Genomic DNA, 27,432 nt, shown 5'->3' with positions numbered 1-27,432 from the left:
GCTGATCAGAATTAGTGTTCGCATGTGAACGTGTTACCATTCGCATGTGAATGCATGGAACTGTTCTATTTTTTGGCTGAAGCAACAGCTGCATATTTTGATTAAAGTATGCAACGAACAAGAATAAAGGGACAACAAAAATAAACGCGTGCTATGTGAAAAAATAATGAAAAATTCATTAAAGTTTTTATATTTCTGACTGTTTGGTGCAACCAAATTATAGTGTATTAAGTATAATGCAATTTGAACTTTGACACTTTCGATTTGAATCCGCTTTCACTTTTTGCCTAACTTTTTTCCATAACCAAAAACGGCAACAATAAGACGACGTAGTATAAAATACATTGCCAAAGTGCAAATATCATCTGACCCAACGAAGTAAACAAAATCTCCGTGTCAAAATGGCAACAAAGCGGCGTCCACTACGTCCAAATGTTGGCACTGGTCAACCGAGCGGTTCCAATATGAACTTTCGACCTGGTGGTCCCGATATAACACGAGCTGAGGCGCGGGGCACACGTCCAACTGCGGCGCCCACCAGCATACGAGAGATTCTAGTCATGGGAGTCATACATCTGTGCAAAAAGACAATATTTTTCAATACCGACCTCAAAGTAGCTTTATATTTGGGAAGTTTATTTATTATCTCGCTCATAGGCGATTTCTTGCCATTTCCCAAGACATATTTTGCCCGCTCCGACAATTTGTTCAACTTGTACTTTGTCAAAGTGGGCTGGGGCTGGACCCTTCTATTCGCAGTGCCCTTTGCGGTGCTCTCCGCCTACATAATTACTTGCGGCGACATGAAGCGCATGTTGAGGCATCACTTTCCACGCATTGTGATAGCAACGTTCTTCTGGTTCTTCTGGACAAAGCTCTTCAATATAGTAGAAACCTCATATGGTCGCTGCACCACCAAGGGTAAGAATAATGCATACAGAATATTTAAATTATTATTGCTTTATTGCTTTATTGCTTGTAGGCTTCCCGAGCAAATCCAGTTGCCTGAAAGCCGGACATTTATGGCAGGGCTTTGACATCTCTGGTCATGCGTTTATTTTAATACACTCAAGTCTGGTGCTGATCGAGGAGGCGCGTCCCATCATCAAGTGGGAGACCATTAAAGAGCATCTACGCAATGAGTTGCACAATCGAAGCGTATCGGAGAAATCAAGCAGCAATCCGTTGCGCGGTCTGAACGACGAGCAAATACGCAGTCTGCAGTTTCTCTACACGCGACTGACTCCCATCATTCGAACTTTGTTCATTGGCATGGCCGGTCTGCAGCTGCTATGGGACATAATGTTAGTGGGCACAATGCTTTACTATCATCGCATGATCGAGAAAGTCATAAGCGGCATTATTGCCATTTTGACGTGGTACTTTACGTATCGCTTTTGGTATCCAACTAATGGATTATTGCCTGAGGCTCCCGGTAATGGCCTTTTCTACTACCAGCGCGAGAACTTTCCTTTGAGGCGACCAACGCATTTACACACCTGCACGCCAGCTAGCAGCAGTCAGTCGTCTGCCAGTGGCCAGAAAACAAACCCCAATGGTAGTGGCAGACTGGGAACTTCGCCGTCGCAACAGCAGCAGCAGATACCCACTTTCATGGGCATGCCATTATTCACGAATGCTAAGGCAGCCACTGCAGCAGCCAGCATGCTGCAAACAGATCAGTTGAAGCGGGAACAGCAGCAAGCAGGCGTGGAAAGCTAAACCCAGGCTTATATGACCCAGCAACAGAAAACAGGAATTGAATTATATTGGGTAGGGAAATCATTTTAACCGGTAGTGGCTAGCGAAATCTTTTGTACCAAATAGAACTTAAAACCAAATGATTTTTATAAACACGAATGTACAATGGTATCAGTAATTTTGAGGCTCGCACTTTACCGCGGTGCGCTGTTCATAGTTCATAGGGGTCTCGACGATCCGCTCTCTCACTCATTCTCTCTCGCTCACTGTTTCTGCCTTCCGCATCTTGCTTGCATTGTTACCAGGTAGACTTAAGCGTTCTTTTGTTTGTGTTTATATGTGCCCAACTTTAACAATAACAATAAAACGATTGTTAACAAACATCTTGCCGCCTACTTATGCGCAAAGGCAGCGAACATGGCCATACCCAAGAAACCGGCGGTAGCTCCCAGCTTGTAATTGGCAGGCGTCATACTCCACATCTCCTTCAGTATTTCAAAATTGCTGCTGGGCATCAGTTTGTGGTACGAGGGCCGCTGCTTGAACCTCAAAAAGAAGCCCTCCACCTGCGGAAGCTTGCCGTAGCCCCAATAATAGTTCTCGAAGCCCAGCTGATTAAGCCGCTGCAGCAGCAGACCTAAACTGACGTCAGCTAGTGTGAGCTCATCACCCGTGAGCCACTCCTTGCGTGGCGTTTGTTTTGATAGCTCCTGCTCAACAAAGAGCAACACATTGCGAACGGCATCGAGCACGCGCTGAAATTCTGTTCGTGAGGCAACAAGATTTCTGCGACGCACTTGAATATCTAGCTTCTGCTTCAATGCACTTGAGCAGCCATTCGAGTCCACCTCGTCCATGGATCGACGAAGTAAGTCCATTACCTTATCATTGTTCTCTGCGGGATAATAAGACACCATGCGAATTATTAAATAGAAACAGCTCTTTTGCACATTTATACTGCTCACTCAGGCAAGATTGCCGCACGGGACCAATGAAAGGAGCCTTGGGCGACAACTTAAGATCGTCGTGGATAAAGGAGCCCAGACTGAGTGCGCCAATAGGCAGGCGTGTGAAGGCACGTTCAAATGTGATCATTCTATCATAATCCAGTGAATCTGGTCTATACGGCTTTAGCGTCGGATGACGGTCTGTAAAGGAGAGTATTGTGAGTTTAGAAATATTAAATTTAGCCGAGAGTGAATCAGTTACCTCCTCTAAACTTCGTCTCCACATAATTGATAATCTGCGGCGAGTTGGGTATGATGAAGGCACCATCCTGCAGCACAGGCACATCGCCTTTCGGATTCAGATTTAGGAACCAACTGGAATACTGTTCGCCATTGCACAGATCGACTACGTAGGGTGTGAAGTCAATGTTTTTCTCATAAAGCACCAGCAAAACCTATAAATAAAATGAGAAATATTTTAAGTTTAGCTAACCGCAAGTCTACGAATAATATACATCGAATATATATGTGTTTTATACTAATCACAATAAGCTGTCTAATTATTTGTTGTACTATTTGAACTTTTCTCCAGTTGTGTTTATTTAAAGCTCGACGTTGTTTCATATGCTTCATTAGCACCTGCATCAAGGTAAACAGTTAAATAATATTATTTATTGAACGAAAATCCGTATTCAATTAAAAACGATTTGTGCTGAGAGTCTGAAATGTATTATATTATATATTATTCTTACGCCCCCGTCAAGCACGATTGCACTTTAAACAGACTAGGGGGGTGAGTGGGAAACTTTATGAAAAACGTCTGCCTAGCCACAGCTATCTATATAGCATTGAGCAATAATGACAATTACTACGATTAATTTTCTAATTTCGCGCCATTTGATGGACACAATTTGAAGCGCACAAATTGCGTGCTCTGTAACGTATTCAGTTAATTTTTCTCTCTCAAAAATCACATGATTTACATTGTCAACTAACTTTTTGCGAGTAGAAGTTGTATGGATGAAAGTAAAGCACGAGCTTGTTATCGTTAAATACAGGTGGCTTGAAATCCTGTGGTGCGGGCTCAGCAGGTGCTATTTCGTTTGCCTGGTTGTTCATCTTGTGTTAATCTTGTGAATTCAAATTATTTGGTTATATCACATGCTATGCGAAAACGAAAACCGTTAGCCGCGTGCCGTAGACCCCGTTTCAGAGCTCTGAGAAAAAGCGGCTTGCACAGTAGGAACAACACGGAGCGACTAACTGCCAAAAGTACGCTTTTCGACTGGGGCTGTGTATGGAGTAAAGTAATGAAACAACAACTAAAGCCGGAGCAGCTTCGCGGCCAGCGATTAATTTGCACTTTCCGCTGAGAGTAAACATTTATATTTGTTGTTGCGTTTATTTCTGAATATGATTTGAGATGCTGAGGTGGCGATTATTCGTCAACGATTCTTATTCACTTTCAGTGTGACGGTTGGTACTTGTTTTTCTGCCTCTTCATATTTATCTTTATTTATCGTGTTACGAAATTGCGATCATATATAATGCGTACGGCTAGTGTTTGTTTAAGTTGTCAAGATTTTCATTTCAACATCTCTTATCTAATAATTGAGGTCTGCGAACCAAACGGTGGCAAACATGTTATGTTGTATATATTACGATATTTATTAATATATTTGCAAAAAAAAAAAACAAACATACTAACAATTTGTGTGAATAGAAAATACTGTATTAAGAAACTTACAATTCTTAGTGAAGTAAAAAAATAGGAAACATAATCACGGCTGTAATTCAAAAAGCGCGCTCAGTAAAAGCTTTTGATTTCGTGGTGAATGACAACAGCGGCAATAAACAAAACAAGTTCCAATTGGAACTGCTTATTTTGATCGTATAGGACTCGCTGAAAATAACTAAAGTTCGGAAAATCAATTTCGTACTCATTGTCAACTCACATCACGTTAAGAAATTTTCGAAAATATGCTGCATCTTGGCAAGCAATTGGCTCACAAGGCGCCAAAGCTCAATTTGACCGCTGCCGCCGTTTTGTCTGGAGGCAAAGTCCAAAATAGCACGCAAAACGCAACATCGATTAGAAATTTTAATCAACATAATATCAATAGTAACAAAGTTGTTAGCCACAATCTTTGCCACAAACGGTTATCCAGCGGCAGTGCCAGTCAAAGTACAAACGTCAACAGAATGAAGCGGTTAGCAGGTAAAGTTGCAGTAGTTACCGCCTCCACAGATGGGTAAGTATCTATGATTATATCCTATAGTGTATTAATTACATATGTGTACATTTATAATTTGCCAGCATTGGTTTTGCAATTGCCAAACGTTTGGCTGAAGACGGCGCTGCGGTTGTCATCAGCAGCCGCAAGCAAAAGAATGTGGACAATGCGCTTGCAGAGCTGCGCAAACTGAATCTTAATGTGCATGGACTCAAATGCCACGTGAGCGAAGCGCAAGATCGCAAGCAGCTTTTCGAGGAAACCATCAGCAAATATGGTAAGCTTAACATATTGGTTAGCAATGCTGCTACCAATCCGGCCGTGGGTGGCGTGCTGGAATGCGATGAGAAAGTGTGGGACAAGATCTTTGACGTGAATGTAAAGAGCTCTTATCTACTGGCAAAAGAGGCGCTGCCTTATCTGCGACAGGAAAAGGGCTCCAGCATCGTGTTTGTTTCGTCCATTGCTGGTTACGATGCATTTGAGGTTAGTGCTTTGTCCGTATAGTGTGACTTTATCTAAAAATGCGATTTATGTATAGCTGTTGGGAGCATACTCTGTAAGCAAGACGGCGTTGATTGGTTTGACCAAGGCAGCGGCCAAGGATCTGGCGCCTGAGGGCATTCGTGTAAATTGCTTGGCACCTGGTATCATCCGCACAAAGTTCTCGAAAGCGCTGTACGAGAACGAAGCAGCGAATGAAGCTGCGCTTAGCAAAATTCCCATGGGACGCCTGGGCACCAGTGAGGAAATGGCTGGCGTTGTGTCTTTCCTTGTCTCTGAGGATGCCGGCTACATAACAGGCGAATCTGTCGTTGCCTCTGGTGGTATGAATGCTCGTCTTTAATGTGATGCATGTGTATATACTTATATTTTTATGTCTTATGGCCTATGAATAACAAATGTGTGTACAAAAAGCTTCCAATATAGTTGTGGGAGGGATTAAGCACAGAAAAATTTAACATATAGTTTGGAATATCTAGGAAGACCTCAGCTTAGCCAACTGATCCGCTATATCTTTTTCGGTGCGTTTGCCACTAGTCTCGAACTCGCCAGACCCTGTGGCTGGTATGCTGGCCATTTTTCCAGAGATTTCTATGCCAATTTCGTCAAGCACCTTGTTGACCACATCATTGGATTCCTCCTCATCACCAGACTCGTTCAACATGTCGTCTAGCGTATCGTTGATCATTTCATCTGTCATCTCCATGCGCATATTCGCTTGCTGGAAGTCACGCACTGTGCCTGCAATTGCCTCTGGGCGCATTACCTTGTTCATTGTAGCCATCGTCTGCGCTGTGGTGCCCATTGCCTCGCCTAATGCTATATTTGCGCCCATGTTCTTATTCTGGTAGCCTATGGACTGAATTTTGCCGGCAGCGGCATAACTGCGTGATTTTTGTTTGCGAATCTCTATCAGTTGTTTGGCTAGAATACGGCACGCATCATTGTTTCCAGCGGCTGCATTGCGCTTGATCTCAGCTTCTAGTTTCTTCTCCTCCTCTTCCAGTTTTCGACGCTCTCGCTCAATGTCGCGTGTTGCTTTACGCAGGCTGCGATCATTTTCACGTTGCTGCTCCTTTACGGTTGGTTTTTTGCCAAATATATTGTTGAACATTTTATTTTTCTAAATTTTATGGCCAAAAAGGTAGAGATTTTCAAAAAGATGAATCACTACTGAAACTGGCGATTGGTGAGTGTAAATATCAAAATAGAGACAGCTGTTTCTTTGTCAGCTGTCAGTTTAGCGGTGTGAATGACTGCAATGTTTGTGAATGGCAATTCATTTGGATATCTGGAAATTGCGTTTTGCATTTGCCGGCGTCTTTATTTTTGTTACATCTTAAGCATGACATTAGAAATACTGAAGCAAGGCGCTGAAGGTCGTCTGTACATTGGCGAGTTCAAAGGTGAATCGTGTCTGATAAAGGAGCGTTTTGTTAAAAAATATCGTCATCCAGACTTGGACACACAAATAACGCGGCAACGCATGAAGGCCGAAGTGAAGGCAGCTGGCCGTTGCCTGGCTGCTGGCATCCTTGCACCGCGCATTCTTCACTCCGACTTAAACACGCACAAACTATATATGGAGTACTTTGGCAAAGCGCAGACAGCAAAACATTTCATACAGAAAACAGTCGCCGAGTCGGATGCAGATGAGGCGAAGCAGTTGTTGGAAGTGCTGTGCACACGGATCGGAAGCATCATTGGCAAAATGCATGCCAACAATATAATACATGGAGACCTGACAACATCAAATATTTTAATCAATCCAAATTTGACTGACTATGATGTTATATTCATCGATTTTGGATTAAGTCACTATAATCAGGCAACAGAAGATAAGGGTGTGGATCTATATGTATTGGAACGAGCTCTCTTGAGCACACACAGTGAGCAACCTTATCTATTTGAGCATATCCTGGCAGCATATCGACAGGAGTGCGGCAAGGAAGAGGAAGCCGTATTGGCAAAGTTTGAGGAAGTGCGTGCCCGGGGACGCAAACGCACAATGATTGGTTAACATCATCTATATTTAACGAATACTTAATTAAAAAATTATTAAACTTACATTTAATGATTATTCTAATCTTTTGATTGGGTCTGATAGCCGCGGACCATCCTGCAACTCATCAATTTTGATTTTCTTAATATATTTGCGTAACTTGGTTTTTCGCTTTACTTGCTCATGCTTCGCTGGCTCTAAGCCAGTGATTGGAGTTTCATTGTACTGTGCGTACGCACGTGGTTTCAGCTTGGCAATAGCATCTTCCAGCTTCAAGCCGGTCAGGCCATGCTCCTCGTAAAACAAACGATACTTATCACAGAACTTTGAGTGCCCCTTCTTAAAGCCTTCAGTTTTTGTTGAGGGGTGCTGTAAATAGAAGCCAGTTATTACGTGTGTATTCATTCGTTGGACATCTGTTTATAAATTACCCTAGCATCTATGGCTCTGGCACAACCTCTGTGAAAGTTATGTAAATGCCGCAGAAAGGATTCGTTTGGCTGTATGGCCTCCTCTAGACATAGCTGCATGATTTCGTTGATGTAAGCAAAGGATTTCTGTGCACAGCCTTGTCGTAGCATAGCCCCCAGTATAGGCATATTCATACGTATACCTGCTGCTTGCATCTGCTGTAGGAGCTCACGCGCCTGCTCCTGGGTGCGACAACCCAGTGCTAGAACGCCATAGGTCACGATGTCCGGCTGCAAGCCAGCCGTGCGTATCATAGTCAACACTTCGCGGGCGCTCTCGTAATCGAAACGCAATGATCGCTTTTTGATGAGTATGTTAAAGAAGTCAATGTCTGCCTTGAGGCCAATCTTGCGCACAAAGCTTAGCACTTGTTTCTCTGCTGCATTGGTAGGAGGAACAACATCCAACATGGTAGTAAAGAATTCAATGTTTGGCGTTATTTGGTGAGCCTTCATCAGTTCTAGATAGCCAGTAATACCGCCCAATAGTAGAAAACGCTCATGAGGACGCGTCACTTCAGCCAAGGCAACTAAACTGCCTAACTGTGGGCGTGGAAGCAGCAGATTAGGCAGCTCTAGTTGTTCCGTGGGTTGTGTAGACAATTCTAACTGATTAACTTCCGCAGACGTAGGTGGAATAGCTAAGCTGTCCACTGCCGTTGATTCCAACTCCTCTTGCTTTCCTGATGGCAGTTGTCTGCTTGCTACAGCTGGGGCAATTTGCTCGAGTACCTGTTGCATGGACTCAAGATCGCCAAAACCACAATCCCGGACACACCGCAGCATAGTATGGAAGCTGTAGTAATCTGGACTTATACCACGCTGCAGCATCTTATGCCAAGTGAGCAAAGCATGACGGAAGCCATTTTTCTCATCGCTAGCACAGGCTTGCAGTAGAAAATTAAAACTCTCCGCGTTTAACGGTAGCTGACGCTCGACCATCTCGTCGGCCAACATATAAGCAGTGTCTATGTCGCCACAGCGGCCGTAAGCCTTGATCATCGCATTGTAGTTCTTCAAATTAGGTTCGTAGCCCTTCTCCAACATATTCTCGCGCAACTGTCTCGCCTTGCCCAAGCCATCAATCTGAGTGGGAGCATTGGCGCATGCATTGAAGAGGGAAGTGTAGGTTCCGCCGGTGACCTTAAGACCGCGTTGACGCATTTTGGTGTACAGATTGAATGCTTTTCGTGTGTAGCCCGCCTTGGCGCAGCCGCTGATTAGCAAATTGTAAATGTAATTCTCTGGCTTCACACGATCCTCTCGCAACATGCGCACCTCCATCACAGCAATGGCATCATTGATACGATGCGCTATTAGGTGCTCCTTTATTAGGCGTGCATATTCTTTGGTGCGAAGCTTTCGTGAGTGGCGTGTGGGTTTGCTAATAAATTCTTCCTCTTGTGTGTCGCCGGGATCTTCTGGTTGGGTAGTGCTGAACTTAGCATCACCAAATGTATCTGGATCTCCAAAATTAGACACCGTTTCCTTTTGTGGCTTTTCTACTTTTTCTTGCTTTACAGTGTCCTTTTTTAAGCGATCGGAGCTTTTAAACTTGTTTCGCGGAGGGCGCTCATGTGTCTGCCTTCTGGGGTCCTCATCTAAAATTTTATCTTGAAAAGGATTTGTCGGTCTGTTGGCCTCCCTTTTTATCTGCAGGCCGGCATCCTGATCCGTAATACGCACGTGTAGCAAAGAGCTTTGTCCCCATTGCAAGACGGGGAGTCTTGACTGTAACTCAAGTATTTTGTTTAGATGTAAGCAGTGTTTCGGTGTACGTTGCTGCATGCGGCATATATGCGTTAAGCTAAAAAAACGCAATGCCATTTTTTGTTTGGTAATTTTCTTTGAATTTTATGTAATTTAATAAATTTTTTAAATGTGCATGCCGGTGAACGTTTTCTGCTAAGTAGACGAACAAGCAATGCCAATCACATTATGTTCGATTGCATGTGAATAACAAACAGCTGTTTTGAATCGATGTGGCAACGTTAACATTCCCTTAGCACTGCTCAATAAAATTTTGGTTTTTTTTCACCTAATTTGCCCGACGTGAATTAAATTATACTGAAGATGAGTTATTCCGTTGATCCACGTAGAAAAGAAAAAATCAATCGCTACAAGGCACCTAAGAACCAAGGACAAAGTGGTGGTGCCAATGAGGACATGATGCCTGACTATATGAATATTCTGGGAATGATTTTCTCTATGTGTGGTCTGATGATGAAGGTAAATTACTCGTCTTAATTTATATTAACATAAATATTTACAATGTGCTTCCTCCACAGCTCAAATGGTGTGCCTGGTTTGCACTGTACTGTTCTTGCATCAGCTTTTCCAGCTCACGCGCCAGTGACGATGCCAAACAGGTGAGTGGAGAGGTTACAAGATTGAGTTTGCTATACTAATGAAAAATTTCTAGGTGCTATCTTCCTTTATGTTGAGTGTAAGTGCTGTGGTCATGTCATATCTGCAAAATCCAGCTGCTATGACGCCACCCTGGGCATCGTAATACAGAGTACACAATTTAGTTGCTGCTAGTTAAATGAATGAAACTTTATTATTCTCCAAAAACTCAAATGACAATTGGGTGTGTAGAAAGTTTTTAATAAATTATCCACGGAAGTTTGTAATAAATTTAGCTAAAGATATTTTTTTCAAATGTAAGTAGTTGGGTCTAGCAGTGAAACTCTACGTGGTGAGTATGTAATAGGCAAACAGAATAAAAGCCAAAATATAAATGGTACCAAAAATCAGTACGTATTAAATTTCTCCAAAGTTCGCATGACCCGTAGCCTTGGCGTGCTGTTGGGCCTGTGCCTGGCCCACAAGCAGTAGATCACATTGTAAGCAACGAAGATTGAACTTATCGACATTTGTAAATTGTCGTGAGGATTTTGCTTCGTTCGCTAGTTGCTCAGCTTGCTGATAAACGCCCAGCTCTTCCACGGGGAAGATGGTAGCTGGGGAGGCGCTTTGTGATATCTCCATGTAAAGTGGATCATAGTGTATGCCATCGAAGAGTAGGAACACTCGCAAGCCAAAGTTCTTATCTTCACCAAAACGGTTAATAATGGCATTTTGTATATCAACGACATCGATTTCTATTCCATAATAATTGGATAGTATCGATACTTCAATGGCACCGCCCCACGAGTCCGCCTTTTGTATCCAGGCACAGTACTCTGCGTTCGATTTTCCTAGGACGGCATCATTGTATTGCTGCGTATCGGCGGCTACCTCCTGCGCGATTATGTGGCGCATCATTTCGCTGCCTTCGTTATCTACTTTGCCATTCAACACGAAGCGTATGCTTGTAAAGAGACATGAGTTATCCGCTGGCACAACCTTCTTCAATAGAATACCATTGAAGTCGCCATTGGGTCCAGCTTCCGCGGGTGCGGCCACTGTTGCGTGCTCGCTCTCGCTGTTGCTGGTCTGAGCGCCAGTGCTTATGGCGTTCAGTTCAGTATTGCTTGTTGTCACCTGACGCAGATGCTCTGCATCTTCCTCAGCTTGGAGACGACGCGCCAGCGCCTCGTCATCCTCCATAGTTACAGAATTGTTGACCACGGAAACCACCTTTTCTTCCACAATCAGCGTCTCGCCACTTTGGATTCCAATGGAGCGTAGATTACGCTGCTGCTCGTCGCTGAGATCCAGCGGCCGTGGTGGAAAGCCCACCAGCACGTGCAACTGTGGTTCTTTTATTTCCGTCGCTTCACATATCCTTGTTTTAAGCTCAGCTATTGTTGTGTTTTCGTTTAGGTCATTAACAATGAATTGACCTTTTTTCGATTTTAGCTTTACACTAAAAGATCCAGTCATTATTCTGATTTAGGGGGTTTGATTGCCGAAAAATTTGATGTTTGGTATTTTATTATTTCTCAATTTTGAGTTTTTGGATTTATGCCCTGATTTGGTTAAGAGTGTTTATTGTCTAATAACTTTTATTTTTATCGTTCTTTTGCTTATTGTTTAACGCGACTAAGAGATGGGTAGCACAAGGTATTTTATGGTTATCGCGAATCTCAGTGATGCCACACTGTCGCCATATCGATGAACTGATAACCGATACGCGTAACCATAAATAAATGTACTAAAAAATACCTTACCGCATTTTAAGAGCGGGAAATATTTGAATTTCAAATTTTCTCACTTACATGTTTGCTAGGAGTAAATATTATTATTTTCAAAAGGCGTTAAAGTCAAAGCCGCCTAGTTGTGAGATAAATATTTCAGAACGAATGGACTGCTAAAACCTTGACTCACGAATGCTTGAACTTAGCAAATACTTTTTTAATGCTTATTCTATGTGAAATTTAGTTTTGACCGTTTAGGTGATGAAATATTAATTTCCAACGAAAACGGCAACATGTATTGCCAAAATGAAGCCAACTATAAAGACACTAATAACTATTTAGTGAGAGCGAGAGTTGGGTTAGCGATTAGCTAATGGTCAAATCAAATAGAACTCAGAACCAAGGAAACATATATTAGCGAAAACCCACAGTTAGATGTTAGTCAACAAAGCAATTTGCCAGCCGACTAGTCCAACAATAGGGCCAATAACAACAAAAGTGGCCTCTACAACAAAAGAAAAAAAAAATAGATCGGTTTGCTTTATATTTTATTTTTCCACGCGTCCAAACGCCTTGCGTGGTACACTAAAATCACATTTAATAGTCTAAACAAAATTTATTGTTGGGCTACGCTGTTCGTAGATACGACAAAGATATTTTAGAGCTTCCATTGTGACGATGTGTTGTTTTAATATCTATGAAAGACGATCGCGCTTGCGCACCACACCGCACCGTACCGCATCGCACAGACCGGCTCGAAACTCTCATATAAATAGGTGGACAACGGTCTCTATGATCAGTGCAAGTCTGTCAACGCGAACCGCGAGATCATCAATCAACACTCGTCACTTTTCAGTCAAGGAGTCCACAACTTAAAACTCTATTACCATGAAATTCTTGCTTTTGGTGCGTGGCCCACTGGCCACTCGGCTGCTATGGATATAACATTCAACTAATTGTGGATTATGCTTGCCTTTTTACAGACCGTATTCGTTTGCCTAGCTGTGTGCTTCATGGCCGTCAGCGCCAAGCCTTTGGAGGAAGCTATACCTGAGGGCATTGAAGGACCTGGCAGTGAGCCCATTAGCCCAACCGACGATCAGTCCTTCCTGCTGAAGCTCAAGCTGCTCAAGAAGCTGCTCTTCCTGGGTTAAACGCCGACATTAAACGGACTACCTTAGCATATTTTGTGTTTAGCTTTTAAGAATGATATTAAAAAATGAATTTTCAAGGAAAAATAGTTTTTAAATGAACAGAACTTCAAGTTGGGCGGCGTCGAGAAATGAGGGGTTTGAATAATAAATTTAACATAATTAAATAAAATATTAAATCTTAAATTGAAAATATCTGATTTTTAGTGCAAACAAGTTAAATGTGGTGAAAAGAAAAATTATTTAAATTAAATTAAATCAATATATACATATATATACATATATTTATTTAATTTATATATGCATATAAAAATATATATAAGAAGACTTGAGACAAACGCAAGTTGCTCGTTAAATAAATTGAGGCTTGAAAAATTAACATTTCGATTAGCTTCTATTTGCTAAAAACAAAATTTACAGCCATGACAACAATTCACAGTTATCAATTAGTTATTATAACGGTCAATGTCAGCAAACTGTTTATATATGGCTAATATCAACATATGTATGCTATATACTAAACTAGCCAGAAATCGCTTTAGCTCTGATTAAAGTCATTTATAAAAAATATCTTTAGGACATCAATTTGAGCAAATTGAAAGCATGTAAATCGTTAAGACAAACAGAAATCAAGTTGTTCCCGCCATTTAGTCAAAATTCACATAATGTTAATCAGGTATTTAGGCGGCTAACCAAATGTGGACAACGTGTTTAGCAGTGTCTTTATCCTTGTTGAAAGTGCGCCAAACGAAGACTAATTGTATAAGCAGAAGAAATTGAGATTTTGATGCTTTTTGTGAGAATTACATTTATTTAGTTACGTATACAGAGAGGCTGAGTATGCAATTGATTTGTGTGTTTAAAACTCTAAGCGAAGTGTTAAATGTATTCCAAGCGGAGAGGTTCAGGTTCCCAGTTTTATATATGTATTTAGACTAGAGTCAACAGGTTTGGTGGCTGGTTGGCTGGATGGCTTTTGGTCTTAGCCCAACAGCAGCTTCTTCAGTTTCTTCAGCTTGAATATGGCCTGAGGATCGTAGGGATTGTGCACATCGTCAGCCTGGCCATAGATGTTGTCGCCCTGCAATGCCTCATCCACTGGCACAGCGGCAACCAGAGCCACAGCCAGCAGGCAAACGAAAAGGGCCTGCAAAATGTTGATAAGTATTCATGTTATCCTTGAAATCAGAGAGATGCCTTGAACACTCACCAATGCGATATACTTCATTGTAGTTAACAGTAGAGCTGCTTAATCCAAAAATTTGACTGCACTTGGTGATCAGAGTGGCAGTGGCTTTTATACCCAAGCGTTGGCGCCCGAAAAAAGATGAAAGACAAAAAGAAACCCATCAGTCGATGATAATGTCGTATGTAAACTGCACATATTACATTGCCAGTCAAGTTTTGGCGATACATAAACAGAAGCGCTTAAATAAACGAGTCTGGTCAACAAAAACAAAAAGGGGCAAGAAAATAAATAAAAATAAAGAAAAACTGATAAAAAATTGCAAATTGCAAATTGGTCGAACGTGGCGCAGTCAAGACTTTTGAGCCCTGCTGGGCACCTGCTTGTGGCACTCTTTGCAAATAAAACATGTATTTTTCAGGCAGTGCAACAACAACAACAGAGCAGCGAGACACGCCTGCCACTGTTTGCATTGGTTAAGTCAGAGCCAGAGTCAGAGCCAAGTGAGCTGTTTGTGCCACTGAAGAAGTTTTAGTCAGTGTTCAAATAAACTCTAAACTGAAGGCGACGGCATGATTATTGATGGATAAATAAATACTTTTTCATAAAAACTCATCTACTCTTTGAACACACATTGTGCAGTTCAGCATTTCAGATTTACATAGCTGAACTGAAGGTCATGTCAATCCAAATATAGAGGCAGAGCTCTGTCTCAGATCACTGTAAGAGACTTCAATAGTAGATTCTTCAAGAGCTCTTCAAAGATTTGTGAAAGACATGATTTGCAGCTCTGTAACAGAACTCATCTTTTTGAGAGAAAGAGCAATGTAACAATGTAATTCAGAGGTTTTGTAACAGAGATCTTTCACTGATCGAGAGCAGAGTTCCATAACAGATCATGATCTGTAGTTCTGTAACAGAGACTATAGAGCTCTGCTATGTAACAGAAATTCAGAGGCTCTGTAACAGAGCTCTGTTACAACCTTCTGCAACTCAACTTCTAGAAAATTCCAACAGTTCTTCTGGAACTCTCTAACAGAGCTAGGTTACAGTGTTAATTGACTATGAGTAAAGCCTGCAAAGCATGACTTTTATTTTTTACTATTTATTTAAGAACAAACACTGCAGTATGCGGAAATGGAATTTGTTCGTATGCATACGATAAGAGACCTTACATCATAGCCCACTTAAATTGAAATGAATTGATTAACACTTATATGTCTGCTCGAGTGGTTCAAATGTTGTAGCTAATCTGAGCTTCGATCAAGATCTTGTATAATTCGCACCTTGAGTAAACGCATCAATGGACAAGGCAATTAAATTCAATTTGGAGTTGAAAACATAAAAAGGAAAAACATATCCATAAATATTTGGGGCTGTTAGAAGCGCCATCAAGCTGAGAGATTGAAGCGCTACGACCACATAAGCCAAATATTGAAATGGAAACCGAAACAGAATAAACGCTAGGTGTTGGCCAGAGAGCTGACGAAATTTTGTTTTATTTGGGGCCAGTCAAAGTCAATGCCGTTTCAAATTACTATTTTTCTTTTTTCTGATTGACGAATGCAGTGCAGCGGAAACGAATGAAGAGCTTCAGAATGAATTAGCCGACAGTAAGCATGACAAGGCATATATATTTACGAAAACAGCTAAAATATGTAAGTCGGTTTAGTTTTATCTGTTTATGCAAATGAGACTCAGCTAATGTTAACAGTTGCAGCTTGTTTGCTTAGACCCACACATTGTTTGAATGCTTTTTGATCAAGTCATCGTCACGTCACGTCTTGTCGTCGAGTTGTCTGTGCGCGCAAAGCCTCTGCTTAACCCGTTTCTGTGCCCATGGGCATTTCAATTAAGGGCGTGGCTCGAGCTGACAATTTATTTATGATCCCCTCTCTATAGACATGTATTTCGCACATATCACATATGAAGATTGTAAAGCTGTCGCAAGTTGTCTGGGAATTAGTTATAAAAGTGCGTAACATTCACCTCACTTTTGGCGCCCAAATGATGTAGCATAAATGGTGGTCATATAATACATATATATGTATATATATATATATGTTAATGTGTATATATATATGTGGGTCAGATGAGCTCTGTTGGCGACCTAGAACACTTGACTCAGCACATACTAATTAGGGTCTAACCATTTAGCTGTTAAACTGAAACAAATCACGCATACGCCCCCCGCTCGTAGCTTTGTTTAGCCCGAATATACAAACGAGTTGATAAGCATCGGGGGATCCAATATGCCCCGACGTGGCTTGCAAACAAATCCATTAGGTCAGGCGACGTGGCGTGACTGAACTGAAAGTGAAGCGAGTCGTTTGGAAACTCTAAAATGGAGAGCGCGCAGCTTGCCGCAGCTGCTTGGTTATGAGTTCATATCGAAGACTTCTGGCATTGGCCTGGATGGCGACACAGGCTCTTAGCGTAAGTTTTACATGACGGCAATTAGACTCTTATAATAGCTCGCGCCACCTCCAGCTCAATATGCAAATTGATGAATTCTACTCGAAGTCGTTTCTGCCCAACAACATGATCGTCAGCTACAATGTGCGCAAGCCGGATGCGCTCAACTTCAATTTGACGGTTTTGGTTCATTTTCCTGGCAAATTGCTCATTCAGATCTTTGTGCGCAGGCTGGACGATGTGCCGGGCGGGCCGAATTCCTTTGAGATGCTTAGATTAAAAAATATGGACTTCTGCAAGTCGCTCGAGATGCTGCGCAACATGACAAATGATAAATTCCACGGCGAGTCTCTAATCCCGTCCACATTTCTGATGTCGTGTCCACTGATGCCGGGCTTCTACTACGTAGAGAATAGCAGCTTCGATGTCAGCGTGTTGCCTTGGCTCATCAAGGATGGCAGATACTTTGCGCTGCTCGAGCTAATCCAGGTCTACGAAGAGGTAACCAGATTAATCAATTTCAAAGTAAAGGTCAGCAAGAAGACGCCCGAGGCGGAACAGACAAGCGAAAATCAGAAAACCAGCAATGAGCTTGGCTTTAATGAGCTTAACTTTTGATATAAACTTCACCTGATTGAGCATGTAGAATATGACAAGCTGCTGTCGCCTTTTTGAATCTGCATAGCAAAAAGCCGACAGCAGCTGCAAAATATACTATAAATATGGCCCAGACCTTTGTTTGTGATCATTTGGTTAATTTGTCTCCGCCTGAAATGACAAATGCAAGAAGCGCAGCATTCGGAAGCTGAAAACATTATTCAGTTGATGTTGGTTTATGGTCGCACATGCGTGAACATTGCACAGAAGATATCTGAAATGAGCTGATGAACTTGAACTAAAAAGACACAGTAAACGCCCATGAATTATGCGAGGCAAGCAGAAAAACAGAAATCGGGGCAAGCAAACGCAAGCGCGAACCCGAAAATGTCTCAGATAAATCATAGCCCAAAGAGAGTCGCACGCAGGCAGCCATAAATTAAAGCGCGAGTATTTTTATTGCAATTCGCTTGTTTGTACCAACAAATAACAAGTACAAACAACGCTCAACGACGACAGCAGCAGCAGCAGCGGTAACATGGTAAACAGAAGGCGGGCTGGGCGGGTCTTAAGCCGCAAAGTACAGTGAAAGTGACGTAATGCGGCGTTGGGCATGGTAAAATATAAAAAAAGAGGAGGAAAAGTACAAAAAGAAGTTGAAAATAAAAGGCATTAAACGGGCGACAACAATGTAGAGCGCAAAATGTCAATGTCTTTTACAGCACCGGAAGAAGAAGCAGCAGCAGCAGCAGCAGCTACCAAACGCTGACCATTGATATGGACATTGGCAGACGCTGCGTATACGTAATCTGTGTGTTGTCAGTGTTGCTCTTGTTATTTTTTGCACAAACAAATTGCACATGCATCGCACATCCGACAGCGGCTTACATTTATTTACTTTTGCTGGACTTTTTCTTCTTTTTGCTGAACTGTTTTATTCCACTTTTGTCTTTGGGTTTTTTATCGCCTGCCTTTACAATTCAATGTCATTGCATTGTTGTTTTTATTCCCCTTTTCTGTTGTTGTTAATGCCTGCTGCATGTGTCGCAACTGCCAAATGTAAGAAGCCAACCGGTTGGCCAGCCATGTAACAGACTGCAGTTTCAATGTTAATTTGTCTGCGGCCGCTTGACCTTGAAACCTGTTGGCAACTGCAATGTGCCTGGTCTGTGGTCATCTTTGTGGTCAAGCTCATGCATTATGTATCCACGACTCATCAACTTTTATGATGCTGCCTGCCGGCCCGTCGGCCTGGCTCTACAATAATTGTTATTGAAGCTAAATATATATATTGTTGTGTAGCCCGCCGCAAAAAACGTTTTCCAGTCTCGACCAGATAAACTCAGCAATGTAGGCGTTGCATTTCGTTAACTGCTTGATTACAGCGCTAGATGCTGCGCTGCTAATTAACAGCAGCCTTGACGTGCTCTGTAATAGCTCATGTTAACGCTGATCAAATTCTGCTTAAACAGCTTAAACGTCGCTGAGTTTCAGTTCATGTATACAAATTTGATGCTCAGCTCTATTAAAAGAATTCCATTGTATTTACTAATAAGTTGCATATAATTAAACAGGAAACGGTTAAATGAAATAGTTAATTATGGCAAGGTAACATTTATGTTTGACATAATACATAAGATAGACGCTTGACTTACTATATAATATATATTTAAGCATGGTTAGGAAGGCAATATACAGAGATGTGCGCATACATACATGCATACAAGTATACGTACATACATATATGCATAGCTTATAATGACAACATTAAATTTCATAAATTTGTATTATTAAAAGTTATAAAAATAAAAATTTTTATATATTTTCTAAAGTTTTCTTATAAATATTTTATTTTTTTTTTTGGAGTAGAGAAATGTTTATTGAAATAAAAAATGCTTGTAAGTTAATATTATTTGATATTACATTATATTATATTTAATATTATATTAATATTTAATATTATTAAGTTAATATTATTTTTTATTATTTTTCTGCAGCTTCTGGCTTGGATCTTCCTCTATCTAGATTGGGTTTCTTTAAATTGTTCGATTCAATGAAAAATCTGACTTTACCTTGCAATTGACAGTCCTCGAGTTAATATTTTATTCATTATTTTTGTGAATATTGATTGCGGCGCGAACTGTTTGCAATGACGGCATTTAGTAAACATTCGTATAGTTGATTGATTTCAGAGATCAAAGTTAGCTGCTGTAATAAAAAATGTTCACAATACCAAAAAACAATGTTTTTAGCTGCTTATTTGCTTAGCGTATATGTTGTCATAGAGAGAGAGAGAGAGAGAGAGGGGGGGGGGGGGGAAACGACAAGAATTTTTGTCTAACTCGCGTTCAAAATGTGGTTTACTATAAGCAGCTCTCTTCGTGAGTGGGTGTATGTGTGTTGATATGGAGTGTACTTTTAGATAAAATGCAAATTCCCGTTAATTGAACGCCAAACAAAAGCGCCGAAGAGGCAAAAACATAGTTGGGCTTGAAAAATCAATTAGCAGCATAAAATGCTTTGGTTTAAAGCCGAGACCAGGTTATTGTGTAGCTGCTGCTGCTGCTGCTGTTGTTGCTGATGCTGGTATCAGTGTGGCATGTAAACATCCTCGCTCTGCCCGTGCCCCTGCCCCACATTCGACGTGCAAATATCGAGCCAGCGAGCGAGCAAGTGGAAGCAGTGGAAAAACCGCAGCTGCTGCTTTAAATTTATGCCATCGCGGTATTAGAAGCATAGTTTGCGGTTACCGCAAAGCGAAAGGCGTTCAGCAGTGGGCGTGGCATATCGGTGAGGTATTTGGCATGGAACATGGCAACAAAGCGAAATGCAAGAAATCAAGGCTTTAGTTGTGGGCGGGCACCCACAAAAGGCGAACAAAAAAAATGGCGCGCTTTTATGAATATTTATAACACAATGGAGCATGAAAAAGTTGTTCGGGGCTTTATGCAATGAATGTATGCATACAAGTATCCTTCTGAGTATATATGTCTGTGTGTGTGTGTGACTCTGTGTGCACATGCATGCATTTAAAGCGCCCAAGGTAGGGCGTGGTGGCCCAGTGCATGTTATCGATATCAATGCATTGCCAGAGGCAGTCAACAAAAGGGGCCCAGCCAAAGGTAGGCAGAGGTAGAGAGGTAAAGAAGGGAAGTCAGTTTATTGTCGGAATTAATAATGACAGCTTATACTGTAATGAAGCTGTTAAGAAGTGCACAATATCGCATTATTAACTGATCTTTTCCTTGATTCGGTTATTGATTATCGAGGTTATGGAAAAGAATTAATTGAGTGGGTTGTTAAGCTTCAGATAAAACGCTTAAAAGACGATATTAAAGTTTATTATGTGTATGTTTCGAGTGAAAAGGAAGTCCCTCTGAGCTCTGCCTCTGCCTCTGCCTGCCATGCTGCTCCTCTAACAATATCATCTTTCATTCGGCAAGAAATCTCAAATACTATGCAAATTGGAATGCTAAAGCGAAAGTGCATTCATTTTGTGAGTTTTCTATTTCGACATTTAGCTGCATGGAAAGCTGCTCTGCCAACTATATCGATATTATTAACAACATCAACTGCAGTCGGCTATGCGTATGGATAATATATATTATGCATACGACCTGTGAGCAGCTACCTTTTCTAGTGTCTTCTGCCAATGCATTAAAAATGCCGTTTATAGAAATGCTTTCGAATAAAAACGGCCAAAATGGAAATCTTGAATAAATGCTAAGTAAATTATGAAATTTCGTGTTTGCATAAAATTTTGCGTAGCTGCTACTGCTGCTGCTGCTGCTGTTGCAATGGAAATTCAAATATTGATTGTTGCCGTTCGTTTCGATAGACACGTGCCGCTGCTGGCGCCATCTAGCGGTCGCTGCATGCAAATTGCAAAATCAGTGCGTGACTTGTAAGATTAAAGAGCGAAGCTCTGCCAAAATAAAACAGTTTTCTCTAATGCCAACCCAAAGGAAACCAAAAAAATGCAAACAGAAAAAACACAAACTGCATTAGCTATGGCAACGAACTCAGTTAACGGTACTTTTTCCACTGGTCACTCGGGCAGGCGGGGCGGTGCGGTGCGGCCACCGAACGCCCTTCAATACCGCCATCTCGCACGTGTAATGCCCCAATCAATGGGCCAACAAACAGAGTCGCTAATCACGTCGTCGTCAGCCTTACAAAAGGGCTAATAGCGAACTAATTTGCCATCGCTGCCCAGCCGTGACTTTTATGTGCCGCATATTTCATCTGGCATATTTCTTATTTGCGACACCGCTTACAAAGCAAACAACAAAATCAGCTCGTGTTGCCAATTTGACAGCTACAACAACAACAACAACAACAACAACAATAACAATAACTGTAACGATCAAAATACGTACAGCCGGCAAACAGTCAAAGTCAAAGACTAACAAGAGTCGCCGTCAACGCCCCACTTCACTTCAATTCACTCCAATGACTGCCACGCCCGCCTTCTCTTTGCCCCTTTCAACAAAAGCCTTAACGATGGCCCAGCTTCACTTTGTATTCTCAACTCTCAATTTTGATTTCATACATATATATATATATATATCTATCCCAATTTGGAAACATGTAGTTTTATGCATTTCTTAAGTTGATTTTTGTGTTTCTTTTGGGTTAGCAGAAGTTTTGGTTCGACGTTCTTTTGTGTGTGCAGGTGCGACAGGTGCGGAGCTGAGGTGCACTTCATCAGAGTTATTCAAACTTTTGTCAGTTGTTCGGTTTATTGGCACACTTTACGGAAAGTTTATTGATTTTGCCATTGCATTGCATTGGCTCAAAGGTATTTTGCATGAAAATATTCAATTGTAGAAATAATAAATATTTCCATAGATTGCTCGAGATATGTGAGTTGAGCTTTCACATTTTACATTCTGCAGTTATGACTGCTCCATAGCAGTCTGCTGCCAGCTGGGCAAGTTGATCATTTCAAATACAATTTCATTTGGCAATTCCTTGAGCAGGACTTTGCAACTAATTTGATGCATATAGAAATTATTTGCATTTGCATTTGCATTTGCTTTTCAGTGGAGCTTGCCTTTTGGATTCGTCATCTCGGGCAGTGCCTTTGGCTAACCGCAAGCTGTATTCTGCATCGGAGCATTTAAAATTTATGTCAAATTAGCGAGCGCTTCAATGACAAATGCGAGTGCCATAGAAATGGCGCAATTGCAGCAGGCCAGCTAAAGCCATGGAGGAGGCTGTGCATCCTGTGGCATCCATTGCACTGTGTGTATGAGTGTGTGCGGATGGCGGCGGAAATTAGTTCAACGGCACTCAAACTGCGGCAGTTAAACGTCGCCAACCACCCAGCATCCTGGCTTGGGAGCAGCCAGCAGCAACAACGATATAGACATCTAGCTCGCTGCTGTACAACTGCACACAACTTGTCCGCCGGCACTTGTTTTTTATGGCCCAAAGGGAGCACGTTTCAGGGGCGGGGGCGGGGTGCCTGGGCTCGGGCCTGGGCCTGGACATTTGAAGATGATGTAGTGCGGACATAAACATAAATAATGGCAATGCGCAGTTATTACTTTCTGCTTCTACCACTTGTGCAGCGTCTCGTCCTTGGCCACATAAAAATTAAATGTGAGTGCAGCGCGCCAAAGACGCTGGATACGATGAAGGCGATGAAGACGACGATGTCTTCCTAGCTGGTTGCATCCTTTAATTGCATTCTAGGCAGCCGCATCAAATGGCTAAGACGCGCTCTCCTAATGGGTTAATTGGGTTTAAGGCGACTCATGGCTGGTGCCTCGTCGCAGTCGTGTGATTTATTGCGGCGCAGTAAATTGACAAACGAATGCAGCAAACTTAATGGAAATATTGTGCATACGCCGTGTGAAACGACGCGCCAGAGCGCCAGAGCGCCAGAGCTCCACATTATTAATATTAATTTCGTAATTTCAATAACGTGCATTCATATATCAGCCAAGTGCCACGGGCAAACAATAAAAGAAACGCTGTCCGCTGTCCGCTGTCCTCTGTTGGCCAACGGCAATTGCCATGATTTGCAGCTTCCACGAATTTCGCATCCGCCGACTGCCAAAAGTCAAGGCTCAAGCAGGAGCTGCAGCAGCTGCTGCTGCTGTTGCAGGTGCAGGCGGGTATACTCTCTGACTCGTCGCAAATGCAGATTGCATGTCCTGGCCAAGGCAATGCATTAACTGTACAAACACACACACACACACACGCACACACACACAGACAACAATGCAGCTCTAAAGCCAAACATAAACAATAAAGAGTGCACCTTAGCCTGAGGGCTAAGGGGCCATAGCTGCGAGGGACGCAACGCACTTGCCGCTAATGCACCAAAAACTGCAGCCCCACCAACCCACAGCCCAACCCATCCCCTAGACTCGTCCCGCTGCGCTCCTTTGTGCAGTTTACTTAACAATATTTTTCATTGTTGTTGAGACGTTGCAGGTGTTTGCTGAAGCATATCAAAAATATATACGACTACGACTACGACTACGACTATGCGAGTCTATGGCAAACGGGCCAACGAGCCAGGCAACTGTGTCAGGAAATAAGAACTAGTTCGCTGAACTGCTAAGCGAAGTCTGCCAAATGAACAGAAAAGTTTTTGACTGTTTAATGAACTACAAGTTCAACATTTGTGCCTTAAATAATGAGAAATTAACTGTGAACTGAACTAGTTCCAGCACAAGCTTCATTTGAGATGAAATGTCTGTGCACAAATAGCAATGGAGCTTAATCAAAGTTATTTTAAAAGTGCATATTCTTCATGAAAAGTCCTCTAATTGGTTAGTAGCTATTGATTTTGACTGGAACTAGTTCATTAAATTGGAACCACTCTTTGAAGTTGTAGATCCGTCCTAAACTTATCTACTAAGTAGTTAAAACTAGATCTGAAGTTCATCATATTGATGTTCATCGGAACTAGTTCATTTAAGCGGAACCATTTTCAAATAGCCAGAGCCATCTCTAATGCGAACTACTTAGTAGCACAGCCCAAAAAGTAGGCTACAATACGCTGGCAATTGCCATACGAACAGAAGGAGCTGCCTGGCGGCAACGAGTGGGTTCTCCAGCTGCCCGCCCTGGCTTGGCTCGACTTGGCTCTGCTACCTCTGCAGCCTGTGGACTGCTTGGCGCTTGGCTCTTGCCTGGCTTGCCTTAATTATGAGTTACTTTTGTGCATGCATTTTCTTAGTCGTCCCGTTTTCCCCATTTTCTCATTTTGTGTAGCCGCCTTCGCCGTCGCCGTCGTCGTCGTCGCCGTCGTCGTTGCGTTGCTCGTTGTTTAGTTTTTTGTGCAGTTTAAATCAACTGTCGGAGGGCAAAGGGCGGCAGCTGGGGCAGAGGGTGGGCAATTGGTTGGCGCTGCTGTTGCTGCTGCCATTGCCTTGTGTTTGCCTTTGGCCACAATGGGTTGCACAAGGTTCGCTTGCTACGTGGGCACAACAAAGCAGACAAGTCGCCTGCTGGCGTTTGCCGCATGGCGCGAGTGGAACTGCGGTTAGCTGAGTGAGTGAGAGAGCGGGGGGGACAGTTGGGTGGAGTGTTGCCTACTGTGGCAGCTGCTTATGCTGTGTAATTCCGCGTAAAATGCACAAAGGGATCTTAACCTGCACGGCTCTCACACCGGTGTCATCCTTTCGTGGCAATGCCTGCATGACACCTGCCATTGTTCACAAAAAAGACAATAGACAACCGCAGAGCGGCGACCAGCGAAAGTGAGTGAGCGAGACGCAGATAGAGAGCGAAAGAGATAGAGTGGGAAAGAGTGAGTGTGAGATTCAGAAATTGTATAAAACATTTAAATGGTTACGCTTCGCTTTACTCATTTTCATTGTTGGCTGCAGCCATTGAAATTGATTTCTGGAGCATTCAAAAATCTGTTGAAGCAAAAGGATGAAATTTCATCAAAATGTCAAACAGTTGAGCAGAGATGCGACCTCGACAGATCTCTGACCCAATTGCCAAGCGACTCAAAAGACAACTGAATGGCCTCGCCTCGTCTCGCCTCGCCTAGCAATTGAGAGTGGAATTCAAGCAATGCGCCATTTTGTTTAAGTGAATTGCATAAATTGATAAAACAAGGAAAGAGAATAAGAAAACAAATAGTGAAAATGTATGCCAATGCCGCTTGAGATACAACAAGTTTAATTCAAGTGCTTGAAGAGCATTAAATATATTTGTGCTCAGGCTGGAATTTCCAACTGAGCTTCAACTCAAATGCTGAAATTCTTGACTAACCCAAATACCCTATAGAGTAGTGTTAAGAGCGGCTACACTATCGATAAATATTGTAATCTATTCACATACTGCAGCATTCTGAGCACCAATTGCAACAGATATTAGACAGCATGCCCAGCTAAATGACCTAAGGGAGTAAACTTATTCCCTATGCTCATTCCAAGCGGATTCTCATTTGCTGGACTGCCTTTAAGCCAATTGTAGGGTATTACTTAGTCGTTGCTCTAGCCCTTCACACATTCCCGCTGGCCTTGTCAAGTATTGCAATTGAGTTCGAGTGTGCGGGCATTATTAAATTCCTGCAATGAAAACTTTCGATTCGGGCCAGAGCAACAAATGCGGCGAGGCGACTTGAAAACATTGTTAAATCAATTTTGGAGCAACTGTTGAAAATCTATTTTGCAGGTTAATTTCAAATTTCCGTTAAAAGTGCTTCGAATTCGATTTAATTTTATTACTTTGCTGCAGAGTAGCTCACACAGTCGCATTTTGGGACCGGAAATGCAACAGGAAATCAGCGTGCAGCGTTAGTGCAGCCACGCCCCCTCGTGCCACGCATCAGGCACATGGCAATGGGTGGCACATTCTCATTGCACATTTTGCGTTGAATAAACTTTGCCATTTACTGCAGCAAACTACAATAAAGTGGGCGTGGCTGTGGGCGGCTTGCGAGCTAGTGGGGCGTGCTTGACTCCGACGCTGACGCTGGCTGTGCCACTGCCAGTGCCTCTGACTCTGGCCAAAGGGGAACATACAAAGTCAAAATAAGTCAAGCTGGAAATATGTTACATGCGCACACTTCCAAGCGAGTGTGTGGCTGTGGGTGTGTGTGGGTGTGTGTGTGCAGCAACAGCAACAACTCCGGGGGCCATTTTGTTATTACAGTTGCTGCAATTTCAGCTGCCTGGCGCTGCTTTAGCAACAATTACAACAGAGACGGCAACGAGAACGAAATAAAAATACAAAAACTGCGAACAGAGCAGCGCACAAAAGCACAAAAAAGTAGCACGAAGAAAAATAGTAGCACCCTGTACCGGATTCAATGTGGGTTAGGGCCTGTCTCCGTGTCCTTGTCCGCATCCATGTCCGTCTTCGTCTGTGTCTGTATCTCCGACTACAACTCCGTTTGCATTCGGCAGCGGGTCAGCGACTTGGCGCCACTCAAGTGAAGCAACAGTCCGCAATCAAAACACACAAGCCCACACAGCCACATACACACACACACACTCATTCAAGCATTTGTCTTCCGGCCATGACAGCGTCAGTAAATTGAAAACGGCGCTCAGCGAGGCAACCAAAATGTGCAGCAGACGGCAGCAGCAGCAGCAGCAGCAGCAGCAGCAGCAACAGCGTTACGACTAACCAGCTACGAATTGTCCGAATAACAACGGCACAAGTTCCGGACGTATTCGAAACCATTTTCAATTCCCGTTACAAGCTACAAGCTTGCAGTTGATATTATCACAGTTACGAATGTTAATGCAGCGTGGTCCAACCACGCCTTGGCAGCTGTGCCCCAAGTACATGAGATACGAGCCAGGCACGCTGATCTGAGCTGATCTCTCTGTTGATCTAATTGGGTATTATTTATGATAGCTTTGATTGTCGGGAATAAATGATCTCTCTTAAGATCCAGTTGTGGAGGCCGCATTAAATACATATGTGGATAACATTTAGACTGTTTTACTGTTTTGAATGAGCTTCAATATGCTAAGGTTGTGCCTCTTCAGACTCTTTTATATAACTCTCTCAAATGCCGTCAGCTCTCTCTAACAAGCCTCTGTTTGTGCTACATGTAAGCCTGGTCTAGATGGTCAGCAGCTATCTATTAATTGGCACTCGCAATGCATATCTTTGTTTCTCTTTTCCTTCATTTCCAAATTCCCATATTCAAAATAA

General features: G+C 42.4%; 11 protein-coding genes across 12 annotated transcripts; 6 read left to right on the top strand and 5 right to left on the bottom strand.

The window, feature by feature from the left end:
* Positions 1-120: 120 nt before the first annotated feature.
* Positions 121-2,009, top strand: LOC111601654 (fat storage-inducing transmembrane protein). Its single transcript, XM_023318335.2, has 2 exons — positions 121-921; positions 983-2,009. The coding sequence occupies exons 1-2, from the start codon at positions 402-404 to the stop codon at positions 1,720-1,722; spliced, it is 1,260 nt and encodes a 419-aa protein (XP_023174103.1). The 5' UTR covers positions 121-401; the 3' UTR covers positions 1,723-2,009.
* Positions 1,967-3,953, bottom strand: LOC111601656 (ganglioside-induced differentiation-associated protein 1). Of its 2 annotated transcripts, XM_023318340.2 has the most exons (5): positions 3,645-3,953; positions 2,911-3,103; positions 2,667-2,849; positions 2,129-2,596; positions 1,967-2,048 (listed from the first exon to the last, which is right to left on the bottom strand). In XM_023318340.2, the coding sequence occupies exons 1-5, from the start codon at positions 3,765-3,767 to the stop codon at positions 2,035-2,037; spliced, it is 981 nt and encodes a 326-aa protein (XP_023174108.1). In that variant the 5' UTR covers positions 3,768-3,953; the 3' UTR covers positions 1,967-2,034. The 2 variants fall into 2 exon arrangements, with proteins under 2 accessions (XP_023174108.1, XP_023174107.1); XM_023318339.2 differs by lacking the exon at positions 1,967-2,048 and having other exon boundaries at positions 2,094-2,596.
* On the bottom strand, positions 3,029-9,779 carry LOC111601652 (pentatricopeptide repeat-containing protein 1, mitochondrial). Its single transcript, XM_023318333.2, has 3 exons — positions 7,820-9,779; positions 7,455-7,757; positions 3,029-3,103 (listed from the first exon to the last, which is right to left on the bottom strand). The coding sequence occupies exons 1-2, from the start codon at positions 9,683-9,685 to the stop codon at positions 7,464-7,466; spliced, it is 2,160 nt and encodes a 719-aa protein (XP_023174101.2). The 5' UTR covers positions 9,686-9,779; the 3' UTR covers positions 3,029-3,103; positions 7,455-7,463.
* LOC111601657 (dehydrogenase/reductase SDR family member 4) lies at positions 4,497-5,734 on the top strand. Its single transcript, XM_023318341.2, has 3 exons — positions 4,497-4,900; positions 4,966-5,368; positions 5,424-5,734. The coding sequence occupies exons 1-3, from the start codon at positions 4,629-4,631 to the stop codon at positions 5,727-5,729; spliced, it is 981 nt and encodes a 326-aa protein (XP_023174109.2). The 5' UTR covers positions 4,497-4,628; the 3' UTR covers positions 5,730-5,734.
* LOC111601659 (charged multivesicular body protein 2b-B) lies at positions 5,855-6,597 on the bottom strand. Its single transcript, XM_023318343.2, has one exon. It carries the CDS (start codon positions 6,498-6,500, stop codon positions 5,862-5,864), a length of 639 nt encoding a protein of 212 aa, XP_023174111.1. The 5' UTR covers positions 6,501-6,597; the 3' UTR covers positions 5,855-5,861.
* On the top strand, positions 6,653-7,436 carry LOC111601658 (EKC/KEOPS complex subunit TP53RK). Its single transcript, XM_023318342.2, has one exon. The coding sequence runs from the start codon at positions 6,732-6,734 to the stop codon at positions 7,404-7,406; it is 675 nt and encodes a 224-aa protein (XP_023174110.1). The 5' UTR covers positions 6,653-6,731; the 3' UTR covers positions 7,407-7,436.
* A 55-nt stretch (positions 9,780-9,834) lies between the features above and the next one.
* LOC111601660 (protein Asterix) lies at positions 9,835-10,611 on the top strand. The gene is made up of 3 exons (XM_023318344.2): positions 9,835-10,087; positions 10,147-10,227; positions 10,281-10,611. Exons 1-3 carry the CDS (start codon positions 9,932-9,934, stop codon positions 10,368-10,370), a joined length of 327 nt encoding a protein of 108 aa, XP_023174112.1. The 5' UTR covers positions 9,835-9,931; the 3' UTR covers positions 10,371-10,611.
* Positions 10,606-12,039, bottom strand: LOC111601655 (ubiquitin thioesterase OTU1). The gene has a single exon (XM_023318338.2). It carries the CDS (start codon positions 11,684-11,686, stop codon positions 10,622-10,624), a length of 1,065 nt encoding a protein of 354 aa, XP_023174106.2. The 5' UTR covers positions 11,687-12,039; the 3' UTR covers positions 10,606-10,621.
* A 687-nt stretch (positions 12,040-12,726) lies between these two features.
* LOC111601740 lies at positions 12,727-13,206 on the top strand. Its single transcript, XM_023318464.2, has 2 exons — positions 12,727-12,846; positions 12,924-13,206. Exons 1-2 carry the CDS (start codon positions 12,829-12,831, stop codon positions 13,092-13,094), a joined length of 189 nt encoding a protein of 62 aa, XP_023174232.2. The 5' UTR covers positions 12,727-12,828; the 3' UTR covers positions 13,095-13,206.
* An 867-nt stretch (positions 13,207-14,073) lies between these two features.
* LOC111601727 lies at positions 14,074-14,319 on the bottom strand. Its single transcript, XM_023318450.2, has 2 exons — positions 14,302-14,319; positions 14,074-14,238 (listed from the first exon to the last, which is right to left on the bottom strand). The coding sequence occupies exons 1-2, from the start codon at positions 14,317-14,319 to the stop codon at positions 14,074-14,076; spliced, it is 183 nt and encodes a 60-aa protein (XP_023174218.2).
* A 2,337-nt stretch (positions 14,320-16,656) lies between these two features.
* On the top strand, positions 16,657-17,310 carry LOC111601677. Its single transcript, XM_023318376.2, has 2 exons — positions 16,657-16,713; positions 16,768-17,310. The coding sequence occupies exons 1-2, from the start codon at positions 16,657-16,659 to the stop codon at positions 17,308-17,310; spliced, it is 600 nt and encodes a 199-aa protein (XP_023174144.2).
* The last annotated feature ends 10,122 nt before the right edge of the window (positions 17,311-27,432 follow it).

This window comes from Drosophila hydei, unplaced genomic scaffold, assembly GCF_003285905.1.
Source record: "Drosophila hydei strain 15085-1641.00,03,60 unplaced genomic scaffold, DhydRS2 tig00000001-arrow-pilon, whole genome shotgun sequence".
In the NCBI taxonomy this organism is placed as follows: domain Eukaryota; kingdom Metazoa; phylum Arthropoda; class Insecta; order Diptera; family Drosophilidae; genus Drosophila; species Drosophila hydei.
Note: the sequence above shows the minus strand (reverse complement) of the source record. Positions and strands in the feature narration are given on the sequence as shown.

Bases quoted from the DNA above. Each gene is read 5' to 3' on its own strand.
- LOC111601654 (XM_023318335.2), top strand. From the start codon at position 402: ATGGCAACAAAGCGGCGTCCACTACGTCCAAATGTTGGCACTGGTCAA. The intron at 922-982 runs GTAAGAATAATG...TATTGCTTGTAG, and splicing joins TGGTCGCTGCACCACCAAGG to GCTTCCCGAGCAAATCCAGT.
- LOC111601657 (XM_023318341.2), top strand. From the start codon at position 4,629: ATGCTGCATCTTGGCAAGCAATTGGCTCACAAGGCGCCAAAGCTCAAT. The intron at 4,901-4,965 runs GTAAGTATCTAT...ATAATTTGCCAG, and splicing joins GTTACCGCCTCCACAGATGG to CATTGGTTTTGCAATTGCCA. The intron at 5,369-5,423 runs GTTAGTGCTTTG...ATTTATGTATAG, and splicing joins CTGGTTACGATGCATTTGAG to CTGTTGGGAGCATACTCTGT.
- LOC111601659 (XM_023318343.2), bottom strand. From the start codon at position 6,500: ATGTTCAACAATATATTTGGCAAAAAACCAACCGTAAAGGAGCAGCAA.
- LOC111601660 (XM_023318344.2), top strand. From the start codon at position 9,932: ATGAGTTATTCCGTTGATCCACGTAGAAAAGAAAAAATCAATCGCTAC. The intron at 10,088-10,146 runs GTAAATTACTCG...CTTCCTCCACAG, and splicing joins TGTGTGGTCTGATGATGAAG to CTCAAATGGTGTGCCTGGTT. The intron at 10,228-10,280 runs GTGAGTGGAGAG...AAAAATTTCTAG, and splicing joins CCAGTGACGATGCCAAACAG to GTGCTATCTTCCTTTATGTT.
- LOC111601655 (XM_023318338.2), bottom strand. From the start codon at position 11,686: ATGACTGGATCTTTTAGTGTAAAGCTAAAATCGAAAAAAGGTCAATTC.
- LOC111601658 (XM_023318342.2), top strand. From the start codon at position 6,732: ATGACATTAGAAATACTGAAGCAAGGCGCTGAAGGTCGTCTGTACATT.
- LOC111601652 (XM_023318333.2), bottom strand. From the start codon at position 9,685: ATGGCATTGCGTTTTTTTAGCTTAACGCATATATGCCGCATGCAGCAA. The intron at 7,758-7,819 runs GTAATTTATAAA...TTCTATTTACAG, and splicing joins CCAGAGCCATAGATGCTAGG to CACCCCTCAACAAAAACTGA.
- LOC111601656 (XM_023318339.2), bottom strand. From the start codon at position 3,767: ATGAACAACCAGGCAAACGAAATAGCACCTGCTGAGCCCGCACCACAG. The intron at 3,104-3,644 runs GTTAGTTGACAA...TTTTATTTATAG, and splicing joins ACAACTTCTACTCGCAAAAA to GTTTTGCTGGTGCTTTATGA. The intron at 2,597-2,666 runs GTGAGCAGTATA...ATTATCCCGCAG, and splicing joins CGTGCGGCAATCTTGCCTGA to AGAACAATGATAAGGTAATG.
- LOC111601677 (XM_023318376.2), top strand. From the start codon at position 16,657: ATGAGTTCATATCGAAGACTTCTGGCATTGGCCTGGATGGCGACACAG. The intron at 16,714-16,767 runs GTAAGTTTTACA...CGCCACCTCCAG, and splicing joins TGGCGACACAGGCTCTTAGC to CTCAATATGCAAATTGATGA.